This window comes from Pogona vitticeps, chromosome ZW-PAR (genome assembly GCF_051106095.1).
Source record: "Pogona vitticeps strain Pit_001003342236 chromosome ZW-PAR, PviZW2.1, whole genome shotgun sequence".
Classification (NCBI taxonomy): Eukaryota; Metazoa; Chordata; class Lepidosauria; order Squamata; family Agamidae; genus Pogona; species Pogona vitticeps.
The window spans coordinates 8,795,189-8,818,561 of record NC_135800.1 but is presented as its reverse complement, the minus strand read 5'-3'; the positions used below and the strand labels follow the sequence as shown (position 1 = coordinate 8,818,561).

At 46.3% G+C, this 23,373-nt stretch overlaps 1 protein-coding gene across 1 annotated transcript in view; it reads right to left on the bottom strand.

The window, feature by feature from the left end:
• Positions 1-368: 368 nt before the first annotated feature.
• The window catches only part of BRINP1 (BMP/retinoic acid inducible neural specific 1), an 86,071-nt gene continuing 63,066 nt past the window's right edge, over positions 369-23,373 (bottom strand). The window contains exons 4-8 of the mRNA XM_020811503.3: positions 22,181-22,350; positions 18,682-18,787; positions 11,426-11,662; positions 10,506-10,728; positions 369-2,075 (exon numbers count right to left, since the gene is read on the bottom strand). Of these exons, the coding sequence (XP_020667162.3) occupies positions 935-2,075; positions 10,506-10,728; positions 11,426-11,662; positions 18,682-18,787; positions 22,181-22,350 (1,877 nt within the window). The 3' untranslated portion in view covers positions 369-934. The remainder of the gene's footprint in view (positions 2,076-10,505; positions 10,729-11,425; positions 11,663-18,681; positions 18,788-22,180; positions 22,351-23,373) is intronic.

The window sequence follows — 23,373 nt, the reverse complement described above, 5'->3', positions numbered from 1 at the left end:
GGGGGGCATCTTGTACACCCGGCAGCCATTTTGAAACCCGACAATCTGCTGTTTTTAGATCGTCGTAATGCAAAAATCGGTTCCTGAGGCAGGGAACCAATCATTGTGAAGCAGATTTTTCCCATTTAAACCATCGTTTTGCGATCGCTTTTGTGATCACAAAAAACCTAATTGTCAAGTGATTTCCTCGTTAAGCAAGGCAATCGTTAAGTGAGGCACCACTGTACTCCATTATGAGCCAAGTGAATCCATACTCTATGGCGGATCATTAAGAGATTGGGCACCTTGAATGCTAAGAACATTCATCTTGATGACCACAATTCATCCCAAAGTGTGTGGACGGACTCAGAATAAAGCTGCTCGACACCTCACAAAAGAAATATCTTTTATCTTTGGCCATTAGCTCCCACGTGGAGAAATGGCAACACTTTGTACCTGTACACGGAATTCTCTCTTTCTCACTCAATTCCTTCCTCTCTCTTTTACTTCTTCTCTTTTTTTGGCACCTGCATAGCTGAAATCTTTATAATTAAATACAGGAAATCTCAAAAAAACCCATTTCGGCATCTTTCTTATTACCCCATCCCCACCCATCTTTGCTGTCTCTGGATCCTATGAAGCGATGTCCCAAAACTTTGCTCCCATTTTACAGTTCTAGGAACAACACAACTTGCCCAGCGGTTTCACATGGTGGCTCAACGGATTTTCTTTGCATTTCCCAACCAACAAAGGCCCTCCTCTCTCCCCCTCCCTCTCCTTTGTATATTAATTACATTTTACAAATCTTTTGTTCATTTTTTAAAAATCTCTTTCTTCCATCTTCCTTTTTTTGTAATGTTGTGTCTGCGTGTTTGTGTCTGTGTGGGTTTATTTTTGTTTTGTTTTTTACAGCACAAAGGTGAGTCTAGTAGTACATCAGTATGCAAAGTCTGGGTTAGCAGAGTTTGGCTGTCATCTGATCAGATTGTTTGAGGATTTCGGTGTTATACAGATCGAGCGCGTGATTGACGCGGATAATTTCGCTGTTGGTCAGTTTCAGGCGGTGCTTCAGCATACAAGAGAACAGATCGAGCTGGGGCTTTCCCGGGGCAACTGGCGGCGCCAGTCTGTTGATCCGATCCCGTATATCCAGCAACAGCAACATTACGGAGGAGGAAGAGTAAAACTGACCGCCTTGCGTGTAAGACTGGTTGACCTGCTGCACCGCACTGCGCAGCAGGTCAGCATTGAAGCGCAAGCTGTAGCCAAACACCTGAATGTCTGAGATCTTGATGTAGAACTGCCGTTTGTTGGGGTCGGACAGATCCACAGGCCCTTGACCGGTCTCGTTGCGCATCAAGGAAGGGAGCCGAGTCCGGCTGCGTAGGTAGATATGGACGGTCTCAAAAAAAGTTTTCCACCGGTTCCCTAGCAGGAGGGTCCAGTTATAACACTGACTGTTCTGCAGGCGGATTTTCTCCCAGCGGGGGTAGCCGTACTCTCCGAAAGGCATGTTCCATCCCTCCGAATGGCTCCCGCTGAAAGGGTTGACGTAGACAAAGAACATGGGATCCAGGCTGCTGTTGCGCATCTGGCAGATGCGCATGGAGATGCCGATCACCATGTGGATGAAGTCCATCCGGTTCTTGTTGCTCTTCAAGGTGAGGGACATGCGCTTGCGCCACCTGGGGTCAAAGAAGGTGTCCAGGCGGATCTCGTTGCTGATGAACGTAGTGTGCACGTACAGCCGGGAATCCATCTTCTGTAGGAGGTACTTCAGCTCCAGGTCCTGGAAGTCCAGATCGGTCTCGAAGCTGATGAACTGCTCGCTGCGCTCTGAGTCCACATTCTGTGGCTCGCAGCGGCCCCGCGAGAGGCGATAGCCCTTGTTGCAGGAGCCGCAGAGGGAGATGTTGGCCAAGCTGCACATGGCACAACTGTTGTTGCCGCCGATGATACAGGGGATGGGACGCTGGCATAGGCTGGTGCTTCCGTGGCAGACGCAGCTCCGCTGGCTTTCCAGAAAGGTGCCCCAGAACCCATTTTCGTTGCAGTAGAGGAGAGACTGGACTCGGGACAGCCATTGCTGTATTGTCCTGAAAACAAGAGAGCAGAAATCATCAGATCTGATCAGGAAATGACTACAGAGTAGATCACTGGCGAAGACCACATGGGAAGTAAGGTGAGGTATAAGACCTTCTTTGACTCCTATTTTAAGAGCTCAGAAATGGATTGACCTATTTATCATCCCTGATGTTCAGCTTGATGGCCAAACCAATCCAAATCGCTCTTTCACATGCCAAGAAGGGACCTCCTGAGTCCTCAGAATCCCCTTTCTGTTGCAGGAGAAACAAAACAGGACTTCAGATTGGGAAGTGGTATGAAGCAGTTCCCTGGAATCTCATGAAGAATGATTCCAGCCCCCACTTGCCCTTTATAGCCAAATAAAAGTCTTACATCGTGTGCCATCAAGTCGATCCCCGAGTCACAGCAACCCTATGAAAGGACGGGCAATGATGGGCTCAAGTTATAGGAAGCCAGATTTTGGTCGAATATCAGGAAAAAAACACTTCCTAACTGTTAGAATAGTTCAACAATGGAACTAATGACCTCAGGAGGAGATGGTGAGCGCTCCAATGCTGGAGGCACTCAAGAGAAAATTGAACCACTCTCTGCCAGACCTGCTTTGATTCGGATTCCTGCGTCGAGCAGGGGGTTGGACTTGATGGCCTTACGGACCCCTTCCAAGCTCCTGTCATCCACAGTCCTGCCCAAGCCTTGCAAACACAAGGCCATCGTTTCTTTGACAGAGTCAACTAAAAAATTAGCTGGGATTTCTTTCTACCCCTGGCGTACTTACTTATCGTTCTTGTTAGGTTCAAATAGCATTATGGGGACCCAAATGTCTCCTGCCCATTTTTGAGCAACCAAAGATGCTGAGATGCAGAAGTATGGTTATCTCTAGGTGGTTCAGATTTCAGGAAGAGAGGGACAATCCAATTCTCTGAGGATTCAGGAAATATGAGAAATGGACATCAAACATGCTAAGCATAACGGGATCCCCAACTCTAAATGCACTTCATCCTCATCCTCATCTCAGCACTGCACAGCTGCAAGGGACCCTACAGATCATGGAGTCCAGCCCCTGTCCAGGAGGCACCAGTGGGGAATCGGGCACCCAACCTCTGGCTCTGTAGCCAGATGCCGAGCTATCCTCTAAGCCCACCCATTCTTGTTCTTCTTCTATCAGAAGTTGGATGCAGCACCTCCACCTAATCAAGTCATGATGGCTCTTCAGCCAATAGCAACTATTCCTTTCTCCTCAAATGATCAGCTGTCACAACCTGTGCTTTTTCTTTCTGGTGACCCAACTCCGGGAGGCAGTGGAAGACAGGAGGGCCTGGCGTGCTCTGTTCCATGGGGTCACGAAGAGTCGGACACGACTTAACAACTAAACAACAACAACCAAAGCATTCTAGATTGTATAAGCTTCACATTATTCTTGGTTTTTACAAGTTCTTCTCAGGTCACCTTCTCAAATCCTTGACTCAACTCTACTGCAAACTCTCCGTGCATTGGGATTCTCAGATAATGCCCCACAATTCACTCCAAAAGGTAGCTTTTTTAAAAAATCTTGGTCGATGAGGATTAAAAGAGTCCCCTGACATTCTCCCGGGTTCACTTTTTAATGCTAATGCGCCTAATTCACACTTCGTTAACCAGGATGCAGTTAACATCATTGCAAAAGAAACCAATCAAGACCTAGAATCCCCTTATGGCGCATCAACAGCATTCCAGGAACTCTTTGATGTATCTTGCTTCCATTGAAACTTCCCAAAGCTCTGTCTTCCCCTTCATGCAGGAACGCCATAGCTGTTTCCCACAAGAAGATAACACTCAGCGTCTCTGCAGCGATGGTGGCTGCTAATGAGACATTAGGATGCTGTTCCCGTAGACGGGAGGATGGATTGCAGACAAGAGGCTCCCGGAGCCGGATTAGTGAAATGCACGGCACCTGTCTGGCTTGACCTCAGAATAATCATTAGGTTGTGCGCTGGATCAAAGGCAGAATTAAAAATGACACAATAGCATGAAGGAACAAGGTGAAGGAAGAGAGGCAGAGAGGAAGGCGGCAGGGAGAGAGACGGGAAGATGGAGGGATGGGGGAGACGGGGGACATGTCAAAATGTAAATGGGGTTAATAAAGAAATCTAGAAAACAGAAGTGGAGGAAAGCTGGTCCTCTGTAATGGACAAAGTCGCTGATGGAAAAATGGAAGGGGGCAGGGAGGAACTAGAGCTGGGAAGGAAGGGAGGAAGGAAGGAAGGAAGGAAGGAAGGAAGGAAGGAAGGAAGGAAGGAAGGAAGGAAGGAAGGAAGGAAGGAAGGAAGGAAGGAAGGAAGGAAGGAAGGAAGGAAGGAAGGAAGGAAGGAGCTGATGATGGATGGATGGATGGATGGATGGAAGGAAGGAAGGAAGGAAGGAAGGAAGGAAGGAAGGAAGGAAGGAAGGAAGGAAGGAAGGAAGGAAGGAAGGAAGGAAGGAAGGAGCTGATGATGGATGGATGGATGGATGGATGGATGGAAGGAAGGAAGGAAGGAAGGAAGGAAGGAAGGAAGGAAGGAAGGAAGGAAGGAAGGAAGGAAGGAAGGAAGGAAGGAAGGAAGGAAGGAAGGAAGGAGCTGATGATGGATGGATGGATGGATGGATGGATGGATGGATGGATGGATGGATGGATGGATGGATGGATGGATGGATGGATGGATGGATGGATGGATGGATGGATGGAAGGAAGGAAGGAAGGAAGGAAGGAAGGAAGGAAGGAAGGAAGGAAGGAAGGAAGGAAGGAAGGAAGGAAGGAAGGAAGGAAGGAAGGAAGGAAGGAAGGAAGGAAGGAGCTGATGATGGATGGATGGATGGATGGATGGATGGATGGATGGATGGATGGATGGATGGATGGATGGATGGAAGGAAGGAAGGAAGGAAGGAAGGAAGGAAGGAAGGAAGGAAGGAAGGAAGGAAGGAAGGAAGGAAGGAAGGAAGGAAGGAAGGAAGGAAGGAGCTGATGATGGATGGATGGATGGATGGATGGATGGATGGAAGGAAGGAAGGAAGGAAGGGAGGGAGGGAGGGAGGGAGGGAGGGAGGGAGGGAGGGAGGGAGGGAGGAAGGAAGGAAGGAAGGAAGGAGGGAGGGAGGAAGGAAGGAAGGAAGGAAGGAAGGAAGGAAGGAAGGAAGGAAGGAAGGAAGGAAGGAAGGAAGGAAGGAAGGAAGGAAGGAAGGAAGGAAGGAAGGAAGGAAGGAAGGAAGGAAGGAAGGAAGGAAGGAAGGAAGGAAGGAGCTGATGATGGATGGATGGATGGATGGATGGATGGATGGATGGATGGAAGGAAGGAAGGAAGGAAGGAAGGAAGGAAGGAAGGAAGGAAGGAAGGAAGGAAGGAAGGAAGGAAGGAAGGAAGGAAGGAAGGAAGGAAGGAAGGAAGGAAGGAAGGAAGGAAGGAAGGAAGGAAGGAAGGAGCAGATGATGGATGGAAGGGAGGGAGGGAGGGAGGGAGGGAGGAGCTGATGAGGGAGGGAGGAAAGAAGGAAGGGATCAGCAATGTGAAAATAGGTGTAAAAAGTGAAACAAAGCTGCAGTTAAGTGCTTGGAGGAGTTCTGGGAATGAGAAAGAGCTACTTAGCGCATGTCTCACTTGTTTGGAAATGGGTTGTCTCTCATCATTCTCTTCCTCTCCTGTGACTCAGAAAGAAACCAAGGAACTTGGGAAGGGTGAAAAGAATGCAGGTGGGACAAGGAAGCAGAAACCACCATCTGCAAGAAAACTAGCTCAGCAGCAAAGCAGTATAAAAAAAGAATACATTAAATACTCCACTCCCAAGCCAACTACACCAGAGCACAGAGTGCTGTCCTCTGAAGATGCCCATGGCCACAGAGACTGGCGAAACGTCAGGAAGAGCAACCTTCAGAACACGGCCAAAGAGCCCAAAAACCCACAACAACCAATACATTCCAGTCTTTGCCAAGGAGAGTTTTATCACTGCATACTTTGAAGAAGGCAAAGAGAACCATTTCACACACACACAAAAAGGAATCTTCCAGCGAGCACTGGGGCAACTTCCTTTCTAGACAGGAAGCTTGGGTGGAGCTCGGCCTAGGCTAGGCCACAAAGCCTTTCACCTTAGGCCTTTTCTCCAGGTGAGCCACATTTAAGTGTTTGTAGGAAAACCCCCCAAGATGGAAAATTATGGGATTTGTAGTTAAAAATTTTGAATGGCATATCCCTACCATTTGAGGTAGCAGCATAGATTTAAAAAAAAAATCTAAACCCTGAGAATAAAGGAAGGAGGCAGTGCTAAAACTTCTGCTAACTGTGAACAGCTTCTCCATCTCCTGGAGAACTTCAGTGAAATGATCTGCCCACAAACAGGGTGAAGAATGTTGTGCAGGTATAAGTACATGGCTATATTTAACATAGCTGGCTGGATAGCTCAGTGAGTTAGGTCTCTGGCTGCAGAGCCAGAGGCTGGGTGTTCGATTCCCCCACTGGGCCTCCTGGGAGAAGAGCCAGCCTGTGTAGCCTTGGGCAAGCTGTACAGTGACCCCAGGGAGCCCACAGAAGAATGTAATAGGAAATCATTTCTGAATACAGTAAAGTCCCCATATATGCAGGATTAGTCCTTACAGTTTCACTTATCCACAGTCTGAGAATATTAAAAGTATTAAAAGAAAAAAATCCAAAAAATTAATTTCACGTGTAGTACTAGAACCAGCCATTAGAGTGCGTCAGAGACCATGTTATGAGTGATCACAGTAGGATCATAACATGATCTCTTGTGCCATCTAGTGACCAGTTATGGTAATGCATGCAAAAAAATTTTTTGTTCCCCTCCCCCTTTTTCCATGTTCTCTCTCTCTCTCTCTCTCTCTCTCTCTCTCTCTCTCTCTCTCTACCTGGAAAACCCTGCACATGACTGCACATGATTATTCTTCTATTTAATATACAATACAATGCTATTTCAGCAAAAGATTTCCTTTCCAATCATTGTGAAAATTTGCTCGGTCAACAGGTTGTGCCGGCATCACATCCATTTGTATTGGCCACCTTTGCCTTCTCACATTTAAAAACAAACAAACCACAACAAAACTCCAACCATGGTTGCATCCTACAAATTGTAGCCTTAAAATCCATGTTGGCCCTCCAGCCAACAATACAGCACTCACCATTCAGAATTTCGAGAAACAGTTCAGTGGGGGCGGGGAACCTAACTTTTGGCTTCCCATTAATGTTTGAGTCACCTTTTATTTTACTTTATAATTAAATGCAAAAGCAAAAGATACCGAGAAGGGTGTGGGGGGTGTGCTTCTGTGCGATTGGCCAAGAGACAGGGAGCAAGAGAGAAATTGAGGGGGGAAAAAAGAGCCTTAAAAAAAAAGAAAGGAAGGAAGGAGCTGGACCTTCTTGAGCTTTTCACATTGCTTGAATGCAGCTTTAGGCATTTGGTCATATTCTGATTCATTTCCGGAAGGGCAGCCGAGTGTCAGCCCTGTTCCTTTTGGCTATAATTGAATATAGAACATGCTATTTCTATTACACCTTGGTGAATGGGACAGAAAGTCCCCTGCTGTTAATAAGAACCACTCCATCGTTTTCAAAGCCGTTGGCACATATTAAATGCTACTGTCTCGGTCGGGGCTTTCATACAGAACAGATTGTCCCAGTCAGGCTCCAACTTAGAGGTCTTGTTTTGTGCATGGGTGCGTGTGTGGGTTTTTGTGAGGGCACAGAGGGTGGGTGTTCCAGTAGGGAAGATCATGGTGGATCTGTGGCTGTCTGTTAGAACTTATTTCCAGAGTGTAGGAAGTCACAAGTAAAGAGTAGTTCACGGCAGTTACAGTTGGAAGGGCCAAATAAAGAAGAAATGTACCCTTTTAGTTACAGCATATCCGGAGACTGAAATCCAGGAGTAAGTCACCACTAGAGAAGTCCCACTCACCAGAAACTAAGCTGACTCCGCAGAGCGCCAGTGATTCAATGGATCTAACCTACATACCATTTGATACTGGGTTTCAGCCATGATTGAAAAGTAACTCTTTATTTGGTAATTATTCAAAAGTAGCTAAAAGAGATGCTTTTAGTTACAATTTGTTAAGAAGTTCAGAATGCTCCAAAGGACTGACCCAGTTGCCGTCTGGTGCCACCAGTCTGACAGGGAGTGGTGAATCCATTACAGATTTTAGCATGAAGTTTAAAGGACCTGTCCATGGTGCTGAACCTTGATCATTCAGAGGCTGAGGTCTCTGGCTGTAGAGCCAGAGGTTCGGAGTTTGATTCCCCCCAGGGCCTCCTTGACAGCTTCTGGACTCAATGATTCCAGCTCTGCAGTTCTAAGATGACGATGACGATGATAAGGATGATGTTTTCATTCTTTTGACTTATATACCACCCCTTTGTGCTAGATAACTCTCTGGGCAGTTTACAACACAATCATGCAAACTGGTTAGATACACCACGGGTCCAACTTGGTTGAAATCAGCTTCCGATACAATGCAGGCACATCTTAATTATTGAGGGGGGAGAGGTTGGTTCTTCTTCCTGGAGGCATAGAGGGGAATCGAACCCCCATCCAGACACTTCATCTGGATGCCTAGCTCCCTGAGATATTCAGCCAGCCTCTGGTCTTGTTCATGCTCCCCTCCAAGAGGGTCTTTCTCTGAAAACTGCAGAATTGCAGTCAATACAGCTTTTATAGGTCAAAGTAACATCTCTCTCTCTCTCTCTCTCTCTCTCTTTCCCCAGCCAATCCCCTCCTCCACCGGCTTTGTGAAAAATGCAGAATGACAAGCAGGAGGGGGAAATGCTAATACGCCTGGTGGTGTTGACTTAAACAGATCAGGCACATCACTCATTTAAAAACTCAGCTGCCACCCTACATTTTGTCCCATCTTCTCCAGATTTGATAGCACTCGTTGGAAACGCCCTTTTTGCCTCATTGGCTGGGTTTATTTTTTTTCCCCTACCCCACTCCTCTTCTCCCCCTTCCCCAAATAGAAATGAAATGTTAAAGGCATATTTATCTAAAAGCTTTCGAAAGGGGTCACGCTTGGCTGGAGAGAAAGGTAGGTACCTCTTCTACTGCTTTTTTTCCACCCCAGATGAATCGAAAATAATGCTGTCTTGATTTTTACTGCTAACCACTTCTCAGCAGCATCTCATATTCTTTCCGTTTTGGCTGCAAACACGTTTAGAGCGACTTAATCACGTCTCAAACAGAGCACACCTCGGAAAGCAAGCACCAGAATTTTCAAAAGGAAGAATAAAAATAAATCGCCTTGAAATGCAATAATTTCATTTCCCCCCCCCCCTTCAAAAATCCACATTCTAAATCCTCAACAGCTGAACACTCAAGTACTTGGGGAAAAAATAAACTCAATCATAGCATTAGGGTCTTTCAGAAAATTCTTTTGTGCATCAAATGAACTGGAAAAGACTCAGATGAGACTAATTTGTGTATTGGATGGAGTGGTCAATTCTGACGTCCGGCAATCGATGTGACAGCTAAACTACCCAAGAGCATGCAAAAATGCCAAGCAACTGGGTTAACTGAAGTTAACAAACCAGTTTTAATAATCTTCCTCTATTTCCAGAGCAGGTCTTTTGTAAAGCTAAGGGGTCTTGCCAATTCCAGACTAATTCAAGACCAAGCCCCTCGCAAAGATGGTACATCGCAACAGCAAGAAGCTCATACCAATATATTGCTGATAGGGGTATCCAACCTCACCTACAGAACTAGTGGGAGGATTAGAGCCACAATCCGGGACTAAAGGGAAATGAGTGGGTTCACTTATTTTATCTTCACAGGAAAGAATGAAAAAAATGGCAAACGTTTGCTAACACTAGGTGAGATTGCATGAGTTCCTCCATGTGCATTTTGCTGCATTTTTTATTTTAAAAATAATCCATGAAAAAAATCATGTCCACTAGCCACGGTGCCTAGAAAATACTGTAAGTGATACTTCAAAAAAAGAGTCACTTCCCCAAGCTTGCATTACGTTCTCGTGTCCAACCCCCACCACCTCATTAAGTACCGGGAACGACCACTGACTAACGAGCCAGAAACTGCAGCCATCTAGGCTAGATAACGTGTATCAAATTAACAAATGACGAAATGCCTTAACGCCCATGATCACCACCAAGACACTTAGAATTAAGAACGGTGTGTCATCCAGTTGACTCCAACTTCTGGTCACCCATCCCAGGGTTTTCTAGCCATAAAAATCCTGAAAAGTGGGTGACCGATTTCAACTTCAGGGGGCGCTCTGGGACTCCAGTGTGCCTTGACCAAGTCTCGCCCCATCAGCCACGCAGGCGATGGGTGAGCTTGGCCAGTCTGTGTCTTGGAGGAGGCACAGTGGGTATTGGAATTCCTGGTTTTTTTGACTATGCTGCCAGGTTCTCCAACCCACTGAGCTGGCCCAGCGTTCAGGCATGAAACACAGAAGCCGGAAGAAAGACGGCCAGTACCTTTCTCTAGGCAGCTGGTGGTTGGGATTGTGCCGACATCGTATGCTGAGGCCGAAAAGCTTGCGGGCCGTGCGCTGGATCTTCTGGCGCTGGGCCTCCATGGAGCTCTGCAAGAGCTTGTACCGGTTCTGGAGATCCCAGTCATTCCCCCAATGTTGATGGATGCTCCCGATGGTCAGGAAATGGTTGTTAGGCAGCCTCTTCATGAAAGATTTGAATTCATCTGAGAAACACAGAAATAACCATCTCTTAAAGCCATATAAAACTTACTTTGGGGTGAGGGGAGCAGGGCAGGAGGTAGACAAGGCACCCAACCCTTTTCAATTACAGTCGTGCCTCGCTTTATGATTGCCCCGCATTACGACGAAACCGCATAACGACAATCTTTTTGCGATCGCAATTGCGAAGGTCTAAATGGGTTTTTTTTCGCTTTGCGATGATCGGTTCCCTGCTTCGGGAACTGATTCTTCGCAAAAACGACGATTTTAAAACAGCTGATAGGCGGTTTCAAAATGGCCGCCGGGTAACTAAAATGGCTCCCCGCTGTTTTCTGGGACGGATTCCTCACAAGACAGGCAGCGAAAATGGCTGCTGTATGGAGGATCTTTGCTGGACTGTGAGTTTTGACCCCATTGGAATGCATTTAAGGGGTTTCAATGTGTTTCAATTGTTGTTTTTTTCTGCTTTACAATGTTTTCGCTTAACGGCGATTTTCCTGGAATGGATTATTGTCGTTAAGCGAGGCACCACTGTATTTCTCAATTATTTGGATGCACTGAGAAGCACCATAGCTAGGAACAGCCCTATCATTGGACAGATGGGGGCATCTATCACAAGTTAGCTGATATGGCTGGCGCGATATGAAGAACCTCTCTATGGGTTTTCTATGAAAACAGACACTCCTGTTCTCCTTCTATCACCTGAGTTCTCCAGATCTTTGTAGGCCTCTGTCCAAGACTTGGCCATGTTGGCCAAGGTGTACTCCATGATCTGAATGTCGGTGATGGGACAATTGCATTGTGGGAATTCTTCGGCACATTGGCAACCGCACTGACTGTCTCGGCAGATGTATTCCCCCTCGCCATTGCACATGATGTAACTCAGGGCCGACTGCACGAACTTCTCTCGCAAGTACTGGGGGAAGATGGCTTGGAGACCTGGAGGAAAGAGAAGGAGATGGGGAAGGTCAAAAAAGCCCAAGCAGAACCTGTGAAGAACTGGTGTCCTCCCGTTCACTCTAAGATATATCTATTTCTGGATAGTGCAAGGAGATAAACCCTTTCCTATCAACCTTAACTTCCTCTCCACGTTCTCCAGGATATTTTTTATGAGCTGTTGAAGGCTTCATCGCTGGCCTGAAGTTCTGGATGTCATATAGAATCCAAAACATCTGGAGGACATAGGATTGAAGAACAGTCTAGAACAGGGGGTGCCGTTCATGAGTCTCCAGTTCGGAAGCTACTGTTCATGCAGAACCACACACTAGAGAGGCCAAGTCTGATGAGAATTAGAGTCCACCAGAAGATCTAGGGTGGAAACCATTGGCCCAGAGTGCTGAAATATGAGTAAGGAGAAAGGTAGTAGCCAGACTATCCATGAAACTCATTGAGGAACTCATGAGGACTGCTAAACTTCAGGGAGGCAGCCAGCGTCTTTGGGAAATGCTCTGCTTCTCCAGATCTCCTATCTTGGAAACTAATCCCATGATTAGTCTCCCACTGGAGTAGGAGAATGTCTGGTTTTATTTTTGTGAGGGAGCTTTGAAACCTGAGGAGCATCTCTGACCATTCTGAGGTGTGCCTAGGGCTGAGTGTGAAGTTCTTCCTAGATGTATTGAACACATAATATTTGTTTTAAGGTGGTGCAGAATTCTCATTACAGTGGTGCCTCGCTTAATGATGACCTCGTTAAATGATGAAACCGCTTGACGATGAAGTTTTTGCGATCGCTTTTGCGATTGCAAAACAATGTTCTAATAGGGAAAAATCACTTAACGATGATCGGTTCCCTGCTTCGGGAACTGATTTTTCGCTAGACGACGATTTTAAAACAGCTGATCGGCGGCTCTAAAATGGCTGCCCGCTGTGCAAAATGGCTCCCTGCTGTGATTTAGGTCGGAATCTTCACTTTACAGGCACCAAAAATGGCTGCCCCTACGAAGGATCTTTGTTGGACGCTGAGGTATTTAGCCCATTGGAACGCATTGAAGGGTTTTCAATGTGTTTCAATGGGCTTTTTCGTTTTGCTTGACGAGGAAGTGATTTCAATGGAACGAATTATTGTCAAGTGAGGCACCACTGTATGTCCTGCGCTCACAGGGCCCCAGATGGTTCCAAAACTGCTACGTAGCAACTACTTCAAAACTGCTAGTTGGATGGTTTCAAAACCGTGATGGAGTGACCCACCCCCTGTGACTTCACAAGGCCCCGCCCCCTGGGAGGAGGGTATTTTTGGCCCTGTAATTTCATGGAATGGGACATTACTGATCTGAACAACCTTCTTGCTCATTGGGATAGGATTATCTCTTAAGAAGAACTCCATGGGCTTGTTTTGAGACAAAATGCAAAATAGGGTACAGTTAAGAAACATATACCGTGGAGAGAAGCGAAAGGAGCCAACTAAATAACATATAAACTCACGTTCTGCAGCACTGTAAGGTGAACATCAACAAGAAAGTGACTTCTCTAGCTTGCATAGATACCAACATGCTGAAATGAACAAATCTTCTCTAGTTTTGTCACTTTTGTTTACATCATAGGTCAAGGAGCAGGAAGCAAGAAAGCGGTATTCTTCAAGGTCAGCGAGAGGAGACTCCATCTCTTTTCTTCCAGTGGGCAAGCCTCACACATACACACACACACACACACACACACACACTTCAGTATATTTCTGTAATCCCTTGCTTCTACTCAACTCTGCAGCTTTCTATCACACCGCCTGCGGCCCCATGGGGAATTCACAGCTGCTGCTTCGTACCTGATCCATTCTGCTTGTCAGAGTCGGTCAGGTTTTCAGCACACATGAGGAGCACGGAAAGCGAATCCTTCAGGAGGAAGTCCTCGCACCCCCCACCCCCCCACCCTCAGCCTACTTTCTGTTTTGCCTGGCCTTGCCGTCGGAGTTCTGGGGTTTCAGATACTCAGAGACGAAGAGTCAAAAGCTTCGGCGCTTCCATCAAAACGCAGCGTGGGGGGAAGAGGGTGGGTTGCTCTCCCATCTGTTTCTAGCATCACAGTTCGGGACGGGGCTAAGCTGATGTTGACAGCTCATTGGGGTGGAAGGGGAAGGATCCACAGGGAGTGGGGACTGGTGAGGCAGGCAGAGAGAAGAAGACAGCTGTGATCTCCTCCTGAAGTTCAGATCTTGTCGCTCACGGGGAACTGGGGTCACACATGGGCCAGGCCAAGACAAGCTGCTGCTTGAGGTCCCCTCCTTCCATCCCTTCCATTTACAGAAACTAACTTGACTTGTGTTGATCTCTGCTTGAGAATTGGACATGTGGTAGACCTTTCACCCTACTTAAGAGTCCAAAAGAGAATAGATCCAGCCTTGGGACACATGGCCTTCAGCTGCAGGCTGCTCTGCTATCGGGCATCACCTGCCACTACTTGTCTCACTCTCTTTAATGGCAGAGCTGGCCCTGACCCATGTTCATGCTAGAATACAGAGTTTCCCAACCTTGGGGAACCCAGATGTTCTTGGACTACAACTCCCAGAAATCTTGGCCAGCGCAGCTAGTGGTGAAGGCTTCTGGGAGTTGTAGCCCAAGAACATCTGGGGACCCAAGGTTGGGAATCACGGAAGATTTCCTGTCCCTACAGCTGACCCCAAAGGGTCTTCCTCAATGCCATCATCATGTTGTAAGCTGTGAAGTTCATCCTTTTCAACTGTTTCTTGGAGGACCAGGAAAAGCAGTGAAGGGTGAGCACTGTCATTCACCCAAGGTGATATCCATTCACCCACTTCCTCCACCTTTTGTCCTTTTCTCCAAGAAGATGACACAAAGCATTGCCATCTCATCAGTCTCGCTCTGTAAAGGTACCAAGAAGGCACCAGCCTCTCTGTTAAGGCAGTGCTTCCCAGATGTTGGGACTACAACTCCCAGAAATCCTAGCCAGCACAGCTACTGGTGAAGGCTTCTGGGAATCTTAGTCCAAGAAGACCTTGGGACTCAAGGCTGGGCACCACTGTGCTAGGGAGGCAAACTGACGCAGCCCATGTTTATGTCTGCAACTAATTTTTTGACCATGATGAAGGATTGAATCATATCAGAGAAGGGTATAACCAGCCAGTTAGAAGACTAGAAGCTGGCTGGTCTTCTGAATAGGAGGTTGAGACGTGGAGAACAAGCCATAATACATGGTTACCATTCCCATCTTAATATTGTTAACGGTGTCTTGGAAATGCACACATAAATCCCATGGGGCTACTTCCTTCTTGGCTGCCAGTCCAGATTAGAATTTCCTTCCCAATGGCTATGAATCACCTAGTTTTTCTCTGGCCTAATTCTTAAGCAATGGGGGAGCCATGGAGCTGTCAGGAAGAATAAACTCTAAAGATCCCATCAATAAGACTAAGCCAGGGGGACAGAGAAGGGAGGGAGGGTGGTGGCCATGGTCTTTTTCTTCTGTCACTCAAGGAATGGCACCGGCAGCTTCCACTCCAATCAGGTAAGCGTCCTAGCTCTTTAATCAAGTCATCCTGAACACAAAGTTCTCTTCGTATTTCAGAAGCTAAGGAGGGTCAGGCCTGGTTAGAACTTGGATGGGAGACCACCGGAGATCTCCAGGTAGGTCAAGAAAAGATCCTGATTCTCCTGGAGGGCCACTACCAGCAGTGTCAACAATGCCAGGGTAGGTAGACCAGCAATCTGATTCAGTGTAACAAAGCCCCCTATGTCTCTATATTCTTAGCAGATTCTCTCTCACACATACATGTGCACAGGCAACACAGGCACACAGACCATCTTTTAGTGGGGAATGAGCTCAGTGTTCTAATGAAGAGCCCAAAACAAGTTACTCCCTTCAAATATACCATATTTTTCCGTGCATAAGACGCCCCCATGTATAAGACACCCACACACACACTTTTCTAATCCAAAATTAAGAAAAATAAGTGGGGCTTAGCTAGTGTAGGGGGAAAGGGATCAAAGAGCTGCAGGATCGCTTTGATCCCTGCTTTCCCCTCCACTTCTTTTTTGTTCACTCCTCACCTTACTTCCGTGTATAAGACGACCTTCAATTTTTAGTCTAAAGATTTTAGACAAAAGTATAGTCTTGTACATGGAAAAATATGGTACCTTCCTGAGGTTTCATGGAGAGGCCAGATGGGAGTCCTTAACCTGGACACACTAGCTTTCTAGAAGCAAGGAAATTTCCTCCAGTCCCATCTCTGTTCTCTAAGAAGACGAACATATCTCTTCAACAGATTTTGGCTGTAGAGTTAGGAAAGGCCATTGTCTGGGATCTCAGAGAAACCTCAGTGTCAAAGAATAAGACAATATGGATCTTAGTCCAAGATCTAAGAACTCATTATGGGAAGCCAGTGGCTGTTGAACTCTTACGTGCCTAGCCAGCGTGGCCACTTCTGGAGTGATAATGGGATGAAAGAAAAGCCACCTTATTCCCATCCCAGGTTACAAGATCTCAGGGAGCAGGTCTAGGAAAGACATAAAGTGTTCCGATTGCCTCTCGCAAGCAGGATAGACCAGTGGTCTCACCAGGACTGTCTGATGTGTTCAAGAGCAGTGAAGGTTACTCATCTGGGGAAGTAAACAGGCCTTCTTATAATGGACGTGTGACCTTTAAAGCAACACCCCGGTCTTTTCTCTCCCTTCTCTGCATCCTAGAAGACAGATCTCAGAATAATTAGCTCAAGTCTTTGCCTCCCCAGCTGCTTCGCAAGGCCTCATTAAGGACTGTTCACAGGGCCGCAGGTAATGGATCGTGACTTCTTTGTCTCCTCTGATCTGATGAGCTAGCCCTGGCAGGAAATGGCTGCTCGCTGTGACTCGGAGGCCAGTTTGGGGAAAAGAGCAACGTCTTCAAGGCTCCGTCCTCATCAGCCTCCATTGTCCTCAGTGGCAAAAGCCTGAAAGAAATGGAGCCAGAAGGAGGAGGAGGTGGTGGTGATGGTGGCCATCACTGTTGGAAGGACACCCCACAGGTTCGTGTAGCTGGGTCTTCTTTCATCTGACCAGCTTCAAGTAGAGGTCCTTCTAAGTAGAGGTCCTTCAAGTAGAGGTTTCCCTAAGATGACCTCCGACATGGACATCCTGGGGCTCGAACATGGGATGGGTTCTCTTGCATTCCATGTATTGGAAAGCAATAAATATGGCAATAAAGTCTCACTTCAAATTGGTAAGAGCATGCAGGAGGCAAACCAGCATAGCTTCCCTGTGCGCAACTCACAGGAGGCAGTTGCCTTCTTCTGCCTAACAGTAGGGCTGGCCTTGAAGGTCAACCTATTTTAATGGTATCCTGACACTGCTATATGGAAAGGAAGTTTCATCTCTTCGTATGATGCTGCTTCTACCTCATGGACTCTGGACAGTCATCCCATTTTGTTACACATTTAGATTGCAGTATTTTTCAGTACAGTGGTGCCTCGCAAGACGATTTCAATTCGTTCCACGAAAATCGCTGTCTTGCGAAAAAAATCAGACAAATTTATTCGTCTTGCGAAGCTTAGGCCTCAAAAAAAAGTCTCACAAAGCATGGTCATAGAAAAAATCGTCTTGCGAAGCACCATAGGGATCGCTAAAACCAATCGTCTTATTATTTATTTATTTTATTTATATCCCGCCTATCTAATCAATTAAGATTACTCTAGGCGGCTTACAACAATAAAACAAGAACAATACAGTTAAAATAATTATACAAAGGAAAGGTTACGACAAGATGGGACAGAACTAAGGAAGAAGAAGGAAGGGGGATCAGGAGTTGATAAACGGGAAGGCCTGCCGGTACATCAAAGTTTTTAGTTGTTTTTGAAAAGTACCCAGTGAGGGAGTCGCGCGAATGTCAGGGGGAAGGTTATTCCAGAGGCGAGGAGCCACCGCCGAGAAGGCCCGATTTCTTGTATTTTCTTTCCGGGCCTCCCTCGGCGTTAGGCTCCTCAGCCTCACCTCCTGACTCGCGCGAGTGACACGGGTAGAACTTGGTGGAAATAGGCGTTCCGCTAAGTATCGAGGCCCTAAGCCGTTTAGGGCTTTATAAGTAAGCGTCAACACTTTGAAGTCGATGCGGAAATGGATGGGCAGCCAATGCAATGTGGCCAGAGTGGGCGAAATGTGTTGGTATCTTTTCACACCACTGAGGAGTCTGGCCACCGCATTCTGCACCACCTGTAGTTTCCGCAGCAGCCTCAAAGGCAGCTCCACGTAGAGCGCATTACAGTGGTCTTGTGGGTTTTTCGTCTCCCGAGGCAATCGTCTTGCGAGGCACCACTGTACTATGGCCAAGAAGTTGCTCTCATATTTACTGCTATGAAATATTATGGGGAAAGGTTGTGAAAGATTCCAGTGAGGACACTAGACTCCTCCCAAGTACAGCCCTTTTGTAGGTGAGGACCTCTTATTTTTCAGTAACAGAGTCACTGTAGTGTAGTGGTTAATGTACTGGACCATGACTCTGGAGATCCAGGTTCAAATCCTGATTTGGCCCTGAAGCTCACTGGTTGACCTCAATCCAGTCACATCCTTGAAGCTTGAAGGATCTCACAGGGTTGCTGTGATGAGGATAACAGGGAAAGAGACGAGACATGGAGGCCAACTGGAGTCTATTTGACAAATTAAAGAATAATGGTGTTAGAAGGGACCTATAAGGTCATCTAGTCCAACCCCCTGCTCACAGCAGGAATCCACATCAGAGCAGATCTGACAGATGGTAGTCCAATGTTCTCTTGAAGGCCCCCAGCAATGAAGCGCTCATCACTTCCTGAGGTCATGGGCTCCATTGTTGTACTGTTCTAACAGTTAAGAAGTTGGGATGGTCAAGAACAGATCCTGCCCCTCTTCTGATTAGCAAGCGAGGAAAAATGGGATATGGATATAACTAATGATATGGAAGTGATGGAGATGTCGCAAGAGAGATGGATCAGGAACATCAGGCAACATCAGTCCAGACAACCCTTGGCCACCTTCTTAATGGATGTGCACCAGCCCCTTTTTCCTTACCTTGAAGGTGAAGTTTGCTCTCAGTGCTTTGCAGAAGGACAGAACTCACAGAGTCCAGATTGTCATAACTGTTACAGCCCAATGGGCCGGTCCGCGTTTCCGTGACCTAGAGGTGGTGAGGATCCAAGAAAAACAATAATCATTCCTTGATTTTCAGCAAGAACCGAGAAACAAGAGAACTGTGCCCAATTCATGGAAAGTGGGGTGGAGATGATCCGAGGAAGGCCAACCCATGGCAACCTTGCATTCCATCATATAGAAGAACATGTGCTTCAACAAGCAAGTGACATGAGGAATTAAAGATACCAAGACATAAATAGGACAACAGTGGTAAGGTCCGAAAATAGAAATCTTGTTAGCATTCACTGTTGCGTAAGACTTAGAATATGCAAAAATTATTGTATTCCACCAAGATACATGCTTGTAATATATTAATAATGATGCAACCCAGAAAAAGTTGTGTGTGATCAGACATAAAGCTAAAGCACACACACACAAAAAAACATGAGCAAAATATTCAGTATTACAAAACTTATGCAGAAGAATCATGATTTTTGTTTGTTTGTTTGTTTTGTTCACCCAACAGTTCCTTGTGAAGGTAGATAAACATCTCCCAAATTTGGGGGGGGGGGAAAGAGTTACATCGCTAAACAAGTTTGGAAGCTGTCCAGCTGGTCACTCAGTAGACTCTGGGGGTAAACAGGAGAAAGGAATAGGATTCCACTGAGGAAATTCAGAAAGACAGCATAGTTCAGTGATGTAATGAGGAATGAAAAACCCAGATTGTTACACCTGATCATTCAAAGGAAAGTAAACAGGGAAAGGTCAAATAAATGGGGACTGGAAATAAATGGGGGAAATGGCCCGTCTCTGAGCTTGTGTAAGGAAAGATTACTGGATTTCTCCTTATGCCAGCTTGGAAATTGTCCCACCAATTTTTCTGCACAAGCAGAGAGAAATACCATATTTTCCATGTATAAGACGCCCCCATGTATAAGACACCCCCACTTTTTTAATCCAAAATTAAGAAATCTAAGTGGGGCTTAGCAAGTGTAGGGGGAAAGGGATAAATGTGCTGAAGAATCGCTTTGATCCCTGCTTCCCCCTCCACTTGTTTTTGTTCTCTCTTCAGCTTACTTCCGTGTATAAGACGAACCTCAATTTTTAGTCTAAAGATTTTAGACAAAAGTATAGTCTTATACACAGAAAAATACGCTAGATTCTGCCCATGGCCCAGGGAATCGCCTTCAGCTGAGCAACAAAAAAATTACAAGATTTAACTACAAAGAAAGACAACAAGGCAACAGCAACAACAAGAGTATTGGATGACAATATGGGTGGGGAAACTGGCCTGTGGGTTACATACAGGCCCTATAGATCCTGTGAGGTCTTTCTCAAGCCCCTTCCCAGGAGAAAAAGTCCCCTATGAATGTGCTTTTTGGTTTTTGCTGTTCCTTAATTCAGTGACATTCCTAGCAAAACAGCTTCATTTTATCTGCCCAGAGACAGCACTGCAAGCCAAACAGGAATCTTCCGGAAGCTGAACGAGGCCCAAGAACTAAGGCCCTACTCTGGCCTTCCTAATATGCAAACACTTGGGTAGGACTTCAGTTGCCAAGAAATGTGTATTTTGTTGCAACAGATCCCCGTTTTCTTTGGTTAGGCAAGACGCCAATCCATCAGCTGTAATGACTGCCTCGCTCTCCAGCTATCAAGTCCTCGTGCCGCAGCCCTGCTGAAGCACACTTATTTTTCCTTGGGGTGAATGTCGGAAGGTTTCCGATTATTTACCGAGGCGCTTCTCATCTTCAGAGCCTTTGGAGTGCCGAGAAAGCCGTCCTGGCCTGTTGACATCCAACGTGACTACGGAGGACAAACCATTCTGTAAATTGCCATCCGTGTGATAGCTCCATCAGTCAATTGCAGGGGGCTGAGCCTCTCTCCCTCTCTTTCCCCCTTTCACATCCAACACCAGAAGATTGCTTTTCAAGGATGGAAAAGGCTCCTTTTTTTGTCAGAAGGTCCATTTTCTCTTCCTTTGTCTGCCCCCTGTAGCTCTCCCCCGCGCCTCGCGCATTCTCCCTGACCACTTCAATTCTGAAAGCCTTTTGTCCGGTCACATTGTCAGTTCTTGTTGCTTGCACGCTGGAAAGAGTGAGTGAAAAGACTTCCAAATAAAGCGTGTCGCACAAAAGGCTCAATGGGAGCCACTGATCCCATTCTACAAGAACAACCGCCACGCCTTTTCTTGGTACAGACAATTGTCTTGACTTCTCTTCATGGCTTTCTGCTCCACTTGCGTCTCCCAAGTGTTCAACCCAGAGTGGAGATTTGTTCCTCGTTCTCCAACATCTGTCTGATGAGAATGGACACACTCGCTTTCAGTCCATTAACTGTCCCATACATGCCTCCACAGCAGTGGTTCCCAACCTTTGGTCTCCAGAACATCTTGAACTACCACTCTCAGAAATCCTGGCCAGCACAGCTTGTGGTGAAGGCTTATGGGAGTTTTAATCCAAGAACATCTGGGGACCCAAGGTGGGGAACCACTGCTTTACACCATGAGACAGCATCCTCGGGATGGTTCAGGTGACCCTCCAAACCTGGTTTGGAAGATCATCCAAACAAAACAAACCATGGTCTAGAGCAGTGGTTCCCAATCTTGGGTCCCCAGATGTTCTTGGACTACAATGGCTAGAAATCCTGGCCAGCACAGCTGGTGATGAAGGATTTTGGAAGTTTTAATCCAAGAATAGCGGGGGACCCAAGCTTGGGAACCACTGCTCTATAACTATCAAGCCAGTCCACTGCAATAGGCTTGATGGAAGTCCAGGATGAATCAGCTCCTCCTTTTCTCTTCCTCTCACAAGCAAGGTTTCATAAAAATTATAAAAAGAGCACTCCTCTCGTTCCTTCCTTTACATTCATGAGAATGTTAGCACTTTCTAGATCGCTCTCATTAAAGAGGATTTTAATGACATCTTCCACCATTTGTAATGACCCAATTAGAGAAGTACGGAGATTCACAACGGCTAGCAGATCACACTGTACCCAACTGCTATGCTGTCATTAAAGGTTAGAAGTGTAGTTGGTGGAGGGTGGAGGAGATCTAGAAATTTTAATTCAGCAGCACAGGTGTGGTTCAACACAAGGGGATTCAAAGTCCGCCTGTTAAAAGTTAATGTATCTAAGCTTAGATGGGCAAATCTCTTAGATTTTCTTTCTTCGTTTTAAGAAAAATCAGATGTATATGTGTACATACATATTTATTATATACATAGGAAGAGGGAGGGAGGGAGGGAGGGAGAAAGGGTCCGCCACATGTGGCCTTTCCTCTATAAGCCATAATTTCATGGAGGATGATGACAGGTATGGAAACACATTCCAGTTCCTGAAAAGTAGCCAGAAGTAGGCTAAGGGTTTTTAAAAGAAGGAGAAAAGGCACTCGTTTCAAAGCTGTCTTGTAAGCCCCGAGGAACGCACGCCATGCCAGGCGTACCTTGATCGCTCCCGTAGAGATCTGGATCTCATGGAGACGTTTCATAGTCCCATCCCGGTCCACGAAATAGGAGGAAGCGAGCTGGTGAAGGGACTCGACACTTTGAGTGGCATTCCCCGACTTCCGGTCGAGTCGGCTTTTGTCCATGTACATGGTCAATGCTTCCTCTCCTGGAAGGGGAGAGAAGACGAGGAGGGGAAAGAGGACAAAGAATGTTACCAGCCTGAACATCTAGAGTTAGAAGAAAGCAAATTACCAACGGAGAGAAACGAAATGACGGGAAGCAAAAAGGTTTGAGTCTCGATGCAAATGGACCACTTAACATCCTAGCAGCTGATGCCGATGATGGTATCTCAACAAAAGCATCGCTTCCTGGACCCGGGGGGGATCAGGGTTGATGGACAAGATTTTGAAAAGCCTAACAAATGTAGCAGAGTTCTGAATAAACCTGCATGCATTTAAGAAGAAAAGCTTCTCACCCTTGTACATGTTTGACAACATTAATGCCATGCCAGTGAAATAATCCACGGGATGAAGGTTAGGGGCTTTGTCTTGACATTTTCCCGCTCCCATCCCTCGCCACCACCCCACACTTCCTGATCGCCTTCCGTCACATTCATCCTACTTATCTACTGCCACTATGCAGATCTTAGGTGTAAAAAATCAAATAAATTCATATTCTATAGTAAGCTACAAAGTGTGAAGAAAGAGTGAAGGCAAGAGGAGAAGGGGATGACAGACGATGAGATGGAAGGACAGTGTCATTGAAGCTACCAACATGAATTTGACTAAACTCCGGGAGGCAGTGGAAGACAGGAGGGCCTGACGTGCTCTGGTCCATGTGGTCACGAAGAGTCGGACTCGACTTAACAAATAAACAACAACAAATAGTAAGCTAGCCGAGACAACACAGAGCAGATGACAACACATTTGCCAGCTACAGTAGACACCTTGGTTTAACTCGTGTCAACATCATGAAAAAGGACCCCAGGCCACTTCACTTGCTTTCCATGGATTTAAAAGCTAAGGAAGGTTTTGTTTCTTTGATTCAATGTAAAAGCAAAACACCAAGAGTTGTGTCAAACATTGCAAGAACTATCCAAGGTGCTGAATTCTATGCCCCAAATAGGCTTGATATTTGGAATAGATTCTTTAAAGTTCAGAGGAAAGCCCAGTGCAGATTCATCACCCCT